Source organism: Alligator sinensis, unplaced genomic scaffold (genome assembly GCF_000455745.1).
Source record: "Alligator sinensis unplaced genomic scaffold, ASM45574v1 scaffold1992_1, whole genome shotgun sequence".
NCBI lineage: Eukaryota > Metazoa > Chordata > Crocodylia > Alligatoridae > Alligator > Alligator sinensis.
Window position 1 is genome coordinate 39,008 of NW_005843341.1, and position 12,325 is coordinate 51,332.

General features: G+C 44.3%; 2 protein-coding genes across 4 annotated transcripts in view; both read left to right on the forward strand.

Annotated features, from left to right (window-relative positions):
• The window catches only part of ARIH1 (ariadne RBR E3 ubiquitin protein ligase 1), a 38,873-nt gene extending 31,488 nt beyond the window's left edge, over positions 1-7,385 (forward strand). The window contains exons 9-13 of the mRNA XM_006038406.3: positions 1-116; positions 226-283; positions 2,144-2,404; positions 3,296-3,408; positions 6,616-7,385. The exon at positions 1-116 is cut by the window's left edge and continues 3 nt beyond it. Of these exons, the coding sequence (XP_006038468.1) occupies positions 1-116; positions 226-283; positions 2,144-2,404; positions 3,296-3,408; positions 6,616-6,700 (633 nt within the window). The 3' untranslated portion in view covers positions 6,701-7,385. The remainder of the gene's footprint in view (positions 117-225; positions 284-2,143; positions 2,405-3,295; positions 3,409-6,615) is intronic.
• A 3,935-nt stretch (positions 7,386-11,320) lies between these two features.
• BBS4 (Bardet-Biedl syndrome 4) overlaps positions 11,321-12,325 on the forward strand; it is a 93,556-nt gene continuing 92,551 nt past the window's right edge. For all 3 annotated transcript variants that reach the window (XM_025194913.1, XM_025194914.1, XM_025194912.1), the window contains exon 1: positions 11,321-11,592. In XM_025194913.1, the coding sequence (XP_025050698.1) occupies positions 11,569-11,592 (24 nt within the window). In that variant the 5' untranslated portion in view covers positions 11,321-11,568. The remainder of the gene's footprint in view (positions 11,593-12,325) is intronic.

The window sequence follows — 12,325 nt, forward strand, 5'->3', positions numbered from 1 at the left end:
CATGTGACCATCGAAAAGGATGGCGGCTGCAACCACATGGTCTGTCGGAACCAGAACTGTAAAGCAGAGTTCTGTTGGGTGTGTCTTGGCCCTTGGGAGCCACATGGATCTGCCTGGTAGGTTTAGAACAGTAACCTAATGTCTGGACACGAAAGTGGCATTACAGACCTTTGAGTACTTTTTTTGAAAGGCAGTTCTTAAGCGTCAGATGTCTGTTTGTTACAGGTACAACTGTAATCGCTACAATGAGGATGATGCAAAGGCAGCAAGGGATGCACAGGAGGTGAGTCCACAACTTTTGGTGGGGTCTGGAGGAATATCTTGCTCTGGGAAGTGTTTTTGGCTCACTAAACCCCCATTTTAGAGACACACACCCACTCCTGGAACTCTTGGACACAGAGCAAAATCCAAAAGGCATTTAGCTTGCATCACAACAATGGAATCTTGTTTGGTTGATATATAAAGTCTTTTGAACACTTTAAGATAGGTGCCTTTGTCATTTTTGTTTTCTGTTGGCGTTAAATATAGTTGGCTGTTATGGAATGTAATCTCTACAGAGCCATGAATCTGAGACTGTCCTGACTTCTTTGTAAAGTGTTCTGTATAGCAGAATTCTTGAGGTTATGGCCCTGTTTATTGAGGAGGAGCAGACCTTTTGCATGTAAATGTAGTAGAATTCCTGGTGGTTTTTCTTAACAGTTGTCTATAATGGGTCTTTCAAGAGCTTTCCTGGATTGCTTTGTTCTTGGAAAGTAGACTCAGTGAGTAGAAGTCCTGGATATAGATTTGGCTGTGTTTTAAAACTGGTTACTTTGCCTGTATTCACACCAGAGCACTTGTAAACAGGGAGGGGTTGTCTTTTATGCATACTGTGGGTTGCAGAAATCCATTTCATGTGCCTTGGCTAAGCATTCCTGTAGCGAAGCACTTAAATATTTCTTGAAACACATTCTAATACAAATCCATACTTGCATGTACTGAAGTAGAATATAGCCATCACCTTCACATTGAGATATTTATCCTGAGCGCATCCTTAATACTTCAGTTAATCTGCCAACAAAGAAATTAGTAAGAATAACAATTATGCATATGACTTGTGCCTATAATAATTATCAATAATTTCTCCCAGGCTGCTTAATATTTCAAAACTCATTCCCATTCCTTAATCAGGGTGTTTACTTAAAAATATATTGGAAGTAACATTTTTAAAACAACATTAAATTGGACAGATAAATCAGCGTTCTAATATCCTAATAAGGATGTTCGTTTCTTCTGTGGTAGGACCCCGAGCCACCTACATAAGTAAATGTAATTTGAATGAAGTAGATCGATTTCCATTGCCAAATTGAGGAAGTTTAGTTAAGTAGACGTGTGTTCATAAAAAGAGAATTTTGACTAGCTTAGTAGTCTGTAGACTTTCAAATGAACTGCATAAAAAGTCTGGCTGGACTTGTTTTGCTCCTTAAAATATTAGAGACTGACAAGGATGATGGACTAAGGAAGGGAAAGATCTGGCTTACCTTGTTCATAACCATTTTCATTGGGGGGGAGGCTTGAACTTGGCAGTAAGGGCCATAAAAGGGATTTAAAATTAGGGCACAACTCTTCAGCTATCCAGCAAGAGAGTAGAGGGCCTCCTGTCAGGAGTGGAATGGTAGGACACATTTCCCATCTAGATTTATTTTGGCTCTTCAGTGCTGTGTTGCACTCAGTCCTGTGTGTGTACAGGTAATGAGATTTGAGGTTGGTATATGTTAGCAGGAGCCTTGTGGTTGTGATTCGGGCATGTATATACTTACTTGCACAGATTATTTTGGAAGTATGATTTAATTCTCAAACGTCATGGATTGGGATCTTGTTTAGCACTAATGTCCTTTGGGTGATCTTAAAACTGCAGAGGGTGTGGATTTGCCTACTCAGAGCTATACAATGACTGGTGTGCTTCTGCAGAGTTGTACAGAGTAGTGCCTTATTTGTATTTGAATCTGACCAGCTAAGGAGAGAAGGAACCTGTTCAGAATGGAAACTCCTTTCTGTTGGTCAGATTTGGAACCCTTATGAGACTGCTTGTTTTCTTAGTTATTATCAGCCCCTACTTTGTTTTAACTATTTGTTTTCTTTTATATAATGGGAATTAACACAGCGATCCAGAGCAGCCCTGCAGAGGTACCTGTTCTACTGCAACCGCTATATGAACCACATGCAAAGCCTGCGCTTTGAGCACAAACTCTATGCTCAGGTGAAGCAGAAAATGGAGGAAATGCAGCAGCACAACATGTCATGGATCGAGGTGCAGTTCCTGAAGAAAGCAGTTGACGTCCTCTGCCAGTGTCGTGCCACACTCATGTACACTTACGTCTTTGCCTTCTACCTCAAAAAGAATAATCAGTCCATTATCTTTGAGGTAGGGAAATGTGTGCTTTTGGCTTGCTGGGAGTAAAGATTACATTACTAGGGTGCAATAGGGAAACTTGATCACAGTTGGTAAGAAACTGGAAAGACAGAGCTCTGTTCTTTCTCTCTCTTTCTTGGGTGATAATGAAGTAGTGTAGGGATTGGATTGCATGCAGCATTCCCTCCTGGAGAAAGGAAAGTTGCCTTTACACAATAGATAACTGTCTAACCACTGTCTAATGTCATAACACAGCCATTGCATTTTCAGGCCTACAAAAGTAAATATCAAGTTTAGGGCTTGAGCTAGTTGGTAGTGTTTCTAGACCTTGGATTTAATCTCTTACATCTATCCAATACTTCCTGGTTTTAAGACAATGGTAGTAAAATAGTGTCCCTGGTTGCTACAAAGACTGAAGCAGTTTAGGCCTTTTCTAATTAAAATAACCTTTCATCATTATTTACATTTGTAGTCAGTCAAAGCCACACAGCATAGCAGACCATTGGTGTGCCCACATTAATGACCAAGCACAGCTCTGAAGGTTTGACAAAGGCCTTGCTCATGTTTAGAGGAGTTAAGTGTACAAGGGATGGAAGGAGAGAGGCACCTGTCTTTCCCATAGGATAAAGCAAATAAGGAAAGAGCTGTTTGTTTCTTTTAGGTGTATTGCAAATCAAGGAAGACTGTAAAATAAAATGTAAATGTTTGCTGGTGACTCTGCTCATCAAATCATGAAATGAATTCTCTGCCTTCTCAGTTCTGATATCTGGAGTTAATGGCTCACTCTGGTGTGTAACGCAGTGCAGAACTTCCCCTTTTACCTTTTTATTTAGGTCATGATGATGCTAGTAAGTTTGAAGAAGTGTCTCTCTAAAAGAAATTGGCATGTTTTCATCTTTGCAGAATAACCAAGCAGACTTAGAGAATGCTACAGAGGTGCTTTCTGGGTACCTGGAGCGAGATATATCCCAAGATTCTCTGCAAGACATAAAGCAGAAAGTACAAGATAAGTACAGGTATGTTTTTGAAGTAAACACTAACTCAAATACTGCATTCTACCATTACCTTTCTGTCACTTCTGATATGGTAGGTAACAGTCTAGGGGGAAGGCAAATGTAATGGCTTCATTATACATTTTTCAGTCAAATCTCTAGAGAGTTGCTCATTTTGGGCCTCTAGCCAAAGTTCTTGGTCAGCAGCCAACCTGTAACCAGGCAGCTGAGGCCAGAGGTAGAGAGTGAGCACTGATCTTCTCTAGCACGTAAAATCAAATAGGCATTAGCAATGCTGGGGTCCTAATCTGGTTTCAGCCTCATGTGCTCTGACCTTTTAGGAAACGAGCCTTAATTAAGGGGATGCAGAGCTTCCCAAGTTGCGAGCATCTGTTCTGTTGAACAACAGTGAGAAAGTTTTGCAGTCCCTGTATAGTATGTCTGTATTAATTACTGTTGCCTTTAGCCTCTCCTGTAGGAATAAGAAAGGAGTAACCAGAGAACAACAGCATCGGGAAGGGGCCATAGATAAGGGCAAAAGAAAAGGGAGGAGGACATTTAATTTTGTTGGCCAACACGTTTGCCTTGAGATGGTCATGTGTTCAGTGGGGGCTTCTTGCCCTGTGCACAAATTAACCCGTCAATAGGATATAGCAAGAAGAGAGAGAGATACATTATAAAGAAAATGGAGAGACTAATATAACCCTTCTGTACCAACAGTCACCCCCAGATGCATCTTTTTGGAGCAGTGGGGCTCAGATGGCACAAATTCAATGGCTGCTTAATGTTCTAGAGCAGTGGTTCCCACACTGACAGATTGCACATCACCCATTTAAAATAATACAACCTTATGTACCACCAGCAAACTTTTGTCATATAGAGTAATTGTAAAAAATCTGTTAATGTGTACCACTGACAGGTTGTCTGTATACCACTGGTGGTACCCATGCCACAGATTGGGAACCACTGTTCTAGAGAAACTCACTTACAGTCCTGTATTTTTCCATATTGTAGATGTAGATGAGTTTACAGGGTTACAAGTTCTAGTTTGAAGGCACCAGGCCTCAATTGCTGCATTTGTTAGGTCTATCAGGAGGGAAAGATACTTGCAAATAAAATGAGCTCTAGTGTTTGGAGCTTTGTCAGGTAAATTAATATGCTAATTATATGCCTAGTGGGGCTGCTGCCCACTGTGTTGTATGTCTGTAATGCTGGGACTATGTTTTGTGAGAATCTGGTTTTGAGGAGCTTGCACCATTTAGATTGGTGTTAGGCTGAGATTCCAGCTCTGATTCAGAGTTGCTGATTCCATTGACTTCTCAATATTGGATATTCTTTTAGGGGTATTAGCAGCTACCCAAAGCAAATTTAAAAATAAACATGGGCTGGAGTGTCTAGAAACACAGCATCCCAAACTTTTATTTCTGGGGAAAAAATGGGGAGCTTTTTAGGTATGCAGGAGACCCTAATTCACCAATCTGATCATAAACTTCAAATACTTCTTTTGTTGCCTGCTTTTAATATTTAAACTTGATGTTCATCATTTGTTGGCCATATTTTATAAGGCCAGGATGGAACAAAGGACTGAAAAATTGCAAGGGGAACTGCAGGATGTAGAGAATTCTTTAAGAAAACTGCAGTGACTGTCCATTCAACTGAGATGTAGTTGTTTTTGGCCTTTCAGCTTGTGATGCTTGTGGCATTTCTGGAAAATGGGATTTAAAAACCCAGCAAAATTAACTGAAGTTTGGAAAGCAATTACTGTGCATGTTCCATTTATCACATGCCTCATGAAATGAATGGGACTTTGTGTGCTCTCGTATTGCAACAGCTGATACCAATAAGAACTAGAATAGTTCATTTGAATAAATCTGTCAACTGGATCAGATACTGAATGTTAAGTGTTAAAGCTGTAATTTATAGCAAGGCAATTTTGAGTTCAGGCTAACCTGATGTTCTTTTCACTTTTATGTGCCTACATATGGTAATCATGGTTTGCCCAGTGTTCCAAAATGTCTGCAAGAGATGCGTTTTTTAATTTGCTAATGTGGTTCTGGACTTAGTTGAGAAGAAGGATTTTGACTTGCTGAGAGAGCTCAGCTGTGAGAGCCTTTCAGTTGACAGTGACAGATACACGTCTGGAAATTGAACGGCATGCCTCTCTACCCCCAGGGGGAGACTGGCTCTTGAACTCCAGTTTCTCATATTACGTCTGAATAGGTTTGCCTCAGATAACTGCTGCTGGTGGTATTGTGCCTATGCTGCCTGGCTGCACCAGTTTGCCACCAACTCAGTGGCATGGCTGTACCTGGCACAGTGGGATGCGCTTAAGGGGTTATAGTTTTGTTCCCATGTGCAAAGAAGAGGTGGGAGAAATTTGGCATAACCAGTGAACAGAGATGGTCACCAAAGATGTGCTGATAAATGTTAAAGGGACCCTGACATTCAACTTGTTTATAAACTGCACTTAGATCTTTATAAGTCTGTTTCTCTTCTTTCTAGTTGTAATGCATCTGAACTGAATATGGCTTCCTTTGATACAGCTGGTGTTATTACTTCTAGGTGTGTCCCTGTCTCTGGGCTCAGTTTAATTGTCCCATCCCTGCCAGGAAAATTATCATGACAGAAACATGTGCAAACAAGCCTACTCAATAACCTCTTTTGAGGCTTGGTCCAGTTAGGCCAGTATCCTACTTTTACAGCCAATTAGTGCTTTCCTTCAGAATGGTAAAGGTGGAAGTCCTGGAGATGAACAAAACTGGGCCCAGTGCAGTTGGATTATTGTTGTTGTAGTTGGTTTTTATTTTGTCATCTTAATGTAGCAACCTTGGGTAGGGTCCCAAGTTGGGATTCAGAAAAACTTGCTTTTGTTCCCAGCTCTGCCATTCAGTTTGGACAAATTGCAATCTTTGCTTACCCAATTTTGTTTGTGACATGGGGATAATACTTACCCACCTTTGCAGAGAGGTTTGAGATGATTGGGTAAGAAGTGCTTTTAAGTGTGTGCATTTGGTGCACACCTTGACAGAGTGACCTTGGGGAACTCCCAAGTCTTAATTATAGCAAACCGTAAATTCCCTGCAAGTCCATAGGTCACACCCGACACCACTGTTTTCAGCTCAGGTGTAACATAGGCCTGCATTCCAAGGCAGGTCACTTGTACAGTCACTAGTGGATATAGTGTACTCTTTCTAACCTGTCTCTCCTATGTACTCTCCCCCTTTGCTACAGATATTGCGAGAGCCGACGAAGGGTTTTGTTGCAGCATGTGCATGAAGGCTATGAGAAAGACCTGTGGGAGTACATTGAGGACTGAGACGGGCCTGCATAAAATGAACTCTGAAAACTTTACCATCTAGAGTGCTCATGAAATTAAAACAAAACACACACAAAAGAGGCACTATGCCTATTACACCGCTGGGTCTGTAGTACCGGGATTCTGTTTTGTTAACAGAAAATTTAAGTAAATTATATTGTAATAAAAAAGGTAGATAAACCATTGTACAACAGTATTCTAGGCGGCCAATAAGAGTGTGACAGACGCACTAAAAAAAAAAAACCCTCCAACTTTAACTTGTAACGTAGCTTCATTCTCCATGCCGATTCCTTTTTCTTTTCTTTCTATCTTTTCCTGTGTGTAGTACAGATGAAATTTAAACCAGTTTCCTGACACTGCTTTTCATGTCCAAACCAGCCATTTTGATGTACCTTTGGTAAGGGGGAAGGGGTTTCTCCCCTCCCATCCCTCCTCCTCTCACGCACCCAAGTACATGAATGAATGTTGATTGGCTCTTGTAAAGACCGTTCTTGGGGAGGGGAGGAGGGGGGTACACAGCAAGGAAAAAAAAACCCTTTGTATATGAATTTTAAAACAGAGGACAACACAGTATTTTTCAAAATTGTATATAGCGCATATGCATGGACAAAGAGCAAGCGTGGCACGTGTTTGCATAATGTTTAATTACAAAAAAATATTTATTCTTTAAAAATCTTCAAGATTATGTCTATTTGCTGTGCATTTTCTTTCAGTTTGATTTTTTTTTTCCTTCCCTGGGGCAGGGGTGGGGGGAGCGTGTGCTGGCGTTAGTGACTGTCAAAGGTTTTTATCTGAGAAGTTGGGTTTCTCCTCTTTGTGCAGCTCTTTTTTGTCCTTGGCCTTCATGGTTTATATGTTTCCATTGCTGGCAACAGAACCATCCCCTCCCTTCCAGCTTCTCACAAACTGATTTAACCTGGTGTGTTTCATTAGAGATGAATTTACCTCGTGATTCAGAATGCTTTGCCTTTTTTCTTTTTAGCCCAGAATGACACCACTTTAACTGCCCAAATCAAACCTAGCTGTTCCCATGCACCTAGGACATGCGCTCTGCTCCTAGCTTGAAGGTCAAACCTATAGGAAGTGTATGTTTAGGAATTTTTAATGATGGAAAGGAAGTAGGGGGGGGGTGTTTTTACAGGACTTGTCAAAGAGCATCTAAAGATTTCAACTGTGTGGATCTCTTCTCCCTTCCACTTGCAGCTGTCAGATGGAACGTTCCTTGCTGTTTTCACTTGCATTATAACAAATCGTGACATTGAAAAGGAAGATGGTGGAATTGTCCTTGTGTTTGTATTGGGTTCAATTACTGGGCAAACTGTCCTGGCAGATATTTAACACTCCATCTAGTACAGTAGAAATTGAAATCAGTGAGCTATTTTTCAATGAAAAGGGGAAAGAACTAATGAATTTTAGCTATTGAATCCATTTTTATGATTTCTGTAACAAGAGCTATGTTAAAGTAATTAATTGGTGGTGGTTTTATTAAATTTCTCCTGTATAGGACTTCCTTCTGTGGTATTTTTCACCAGGCTAGTGTTCTAAGAACATTCCTGATTAACCTGAACTGAGGTTCAAGGGGAGAAAATAGAGGGGTGAATAATGGAGGCAGGTTAATATGATCCTTAATATGAAACACCAGCCTCACCTGAAATCTTCTTGGTCACTTGAGCCTCTTCCATTTGGAGCTACTGTCAGTAAATGCTGTGTGCCTCCACACCCTTTACACACCTTTATTTCCCCCAAAAGGTTTTGTTTGTGTCAAACCCTCTTACCATAATGTTGGAGCAGAATGAATGCGCCCACCCTCATAATTTGTATTCTGTGCACTTTTCTTTGAGGCTGTTCCTGGGTGGGGAGAAAGTAATGAGGGTTCACATGTATATAGTGAAGGGCTCTGCTCCGATTTAATGTGGACAAGCCACAACTTAGACATTACCCAAACCTTGAAACTGTCCGGCCTCCCTTTACTTTTCCCTGCTGTATATTAGCAGCTCTATGCCGCCCAGGCTTCACTGATTGGCTCTTGGAAAGCTTCACACCCAAAATGTGTATTTCCAGTTCAAAATTTAAATAAAAATGCTTTCTAAGATAGTGTCTCCACCTGGAGCTGATTTCAGGGGAATGACTGGCAGGGCTGGGTGCATGGATGAACAGGGGTGGATGTGGGTCACTGAAACAAAATATTCCACTTAAATTTCCAGCAGTAAGGTTTTTGTCTTATTTTTGCTGACTGTTCTGGGAGCTGAGAGTCCAAGCACATCCTTGTAGATCCAGTTGTGACCGGGAACCTGTCTGGTGTTCTTTCCTTGATCTTGATGGCTGTACGTGGGACTCATTTAAATACTGACTAACATCACTGTCTGCTGCTAATAGTTCTGCTGGGCAGTCTGTCACTTTCCTTTTAGTCCAACTTTTGAGTTCTCTTACAAGAATTCTCCCTGTTTATGTTCCTTCTACAAAGGCCCATCCCCCCCCCTTTTTTTTTTTTTTTTAGAGCAAATTTTGGCAAATAAGATGCACTGACTGTCTGCCTGACTTCAGCTGTGCAAAGTAACAGCTAGACCTATGAATAGCAAGATGAAGCCAGTGAAGGGGTGTCTGCCTTTTCTTGCAAGGCTATAACAGCTCATCCTCAGACTCCCCCTGTCAACCTGCTGCCCTGTTTTGTTTCTGTGCTTTACAGATCTGTAACTAGCTCTTATGTTTGAAACCCTTAACTCTAGTCTGTTCTATCACAACCGCAACTTGACATCGTAGTTGTCTGGAGACGAAAATAAAGACCCATTGTTTTAACGGAGGGCTTGGGCTCCTGTGCCTGAGGGGGAGGCAGAGACAGAGGGAGGGGAGGCAGGATGCGGAGGTTCGTTCCTTGACCTTCTAGTTCTCCAGGGAGAGACTACCATGTGCTGTGGGAAATCCGTGTTCGAAGGCAATTGCATTGCAAGTGCGGGCCTGGGCTGTGCGGAGGTGGCCCGGGGAGGGGGAGCATTCCTGAGCCTAATAAACTTTTATTTTGTTACTTCACTAGCTGAGGTGTGCGTGTGTTTGTAGTGGATCCCTCTGGCACCTGCCATGAGGAGGGGAGCGCTTGGTGTTGCCAGGTCTCAGATATGAAATGATCATAGTGGAAGCTCAAAATTATATTTACTGAGGTGTAGGTTGTAGCTGTGTTGGTCTAAGGACATAGGCAGACAAGGTTCTCCGAGTGAATCCGGTGTCTTTTATTAGACCAACTTAAATAGTTGGAAAACAATTTTTAAGCAAGCTTTCGGGTTCAAAAACCCTTCGTCAGGCTAAGGAAGCTGCAGCAGTTGGTGTGGGCTCTTCCTGGATGGAATGAAATGAAATGAAGTGGCGTCTTTGCTTTCCATTCCATCCAGGAAGAGCCCACACCAACTGCTGCAGCTTCCTTAGCCTGACGAAGGGTTTTTGAACCCGAAAGCTTGCTTAAAAATTGTTTTCCAACTATTTAAGTTGGTCTAATAAAAGACACCGGATTCACTCGGAGAACCTTGTCTCATTGGCTGAAAAACACACACAGTGAAGAAAGTATGCAAATAAGTCTTTCTTACTTATATTGCTCACTGCAACTGGCCCAGTGAGTGAATGAGAACTGGGTCATCAAAGCTGAAGCATTTTTTATTTTATTCTGAGGCTTCTTGTGGGCTAAGATTGAGTGTAGGGAGTGTCTGAAGTTCTTCTCAGCCTCTTGGAGGCTCAGATCAAGCATGGTGGCATCTTGGCCTGGCAGGGGAAATACCATGCATCTGTGTGTAAGAAGGCAGTTTTCCTGAATCACACTGCAGGATACCTGCTCTTCTGGCATGGTTCAGTACCTGCCGGGGTGCAGCAGCTTTAAACCCAGTTTATGGAAATGGGAGTCTCCTCCCTTGCTTGCTGAGGGCTTATGGCTAAGGACAAGCAAAACTTCAGGCATCCAAACCCCAAACCTCCAGGCTTGAGCCTGTGAGTCAGATACCCACCAAAGGTTTTGGAAACATCTGAAGCCCCAGCTGCAGGTGCAGGATGTTTGCCAGGTGTGGGGCCACTTGCGGTGCTGGAGTCTTGGATTTGGAATTAGTTAATGGCTAATTTGGCCTGGGCTACAAATTAAAAATAAAGTTCTGGACTCAATAGTCTGGAATGGATGATGTTGCCTGTAGTTTCTGGGGGCATCCAAACCCCGAGACCTCCAGGCTTGTGCCTAGCACTGGAGGTGGGAGGGTCTGAAATCCCAGGGTGAGAGGTCTGGGCCGGAGGATGCTAGCCCGGCGTAGCCCCCTCCCCCCCTCTGCCGAAGGAGAGGGCTCTGCCTGCTCCGGGCATGCGGTTTGGGGCTGATTGGGCTACTTTGACCTGGACCGTGAAACATATACATGTTAAAAATATATTTCTATTTCGAGGTAAGCCGTGGTAAGGAAGTGCTGACAGCAGCCGAGAGTCAGTTGAGCCTTCCTGAGGGATTACGGTCTAATAAAAGAGATCACAACATTTCCCGCAGCACCTGCCGGAGCCTGGAGCTGGGCTCTGCACGGGATCTGCCAGTGACCCGCCTGCCTCCGAAAGGCCTGAACATTTTTTGCTACTGATTGTACAAGGGTGGAAAGTCCCGTACACCCACCTCCCTACTGTGCGCCTGGCGCCCCCGCCCCCGCCCCGCGGGCTCAGCACGGGCCCAGAGTGGCCCTGCCCCAAGCGGGCGGCGCACCCCGAGCTGGCTGCGACGGGAGCGACCCCGCGGCACCTGGAGGGCGGGGGGGACCTTCCCGGCAGCCCCCGCGCGGCCCGCTCCCGCCCCCATAGAGCTCTTCCGGGTCAGCCGGTCCCCCTGGCAACGGACAACTTCCGTCTCCGACCGGGCCGCGATGGCGGGGCCGGGCGCCCAGCTGGTGAGGCGGCACGTGCACCACCCTCACCCTCACCCTTCCCCGCCCCGCGCGAAGAATGGCCTCGGGTCGCAGCCGCTTCGGGCTCCTCTGCGCTGGGGGCCGCCGCCGCCCTGGGGGAGGGTTTGCTCCGCGCGGGGCTCGGCCCTGCGCCCTGTGCCCTGCTCGGCCCCGCGCTGCCAGGTCTTACATATGACATGCTCGTCTTGGCAGCTCAGATCTGTCGGCTGAAAAACTACCGTCGGCTGAAAGAAATGCTCAAATAAGTATGCGAGCGAGCCGGCTTATTTGCTTTCTATCGCTCGCTGTACGTCGCCAGGGAGCGAGTGAGTGAGAGAGACCTGCGTGGGCAAAGTCGAAGCATTTCTTTGCTGTTAGGCCCTTAGTCGTAAGGATGTCCTGACCGCAAACCTGCTTGTGGGCGAAGGTGGAGCATAGAGAGTCTCTGCAGGGTCCGAATTACGGGGCAGCTCGGGGGGGCTGAGCCCCATAAGAGATGAGAGACCCTATAAGACTTGAAAACCATACCGGGGGGGGGAGGTCTCTTGAGTGGATTTGTTAATTAATGAACTGGTTTAACTTAGTTAAACCCCCCTCAAGAGTCAAAGTGTCATTCAAACCAGCCTTTGAAAGCTCAGGGCAAGCATGGTGGCTTCTTACCTCGGCAGGGGAAATACCATGCGTCTGTGTCCAAGAAGGCGGTTGTCCTGAACCGCCTCGCAGGAGAACTGCTCTT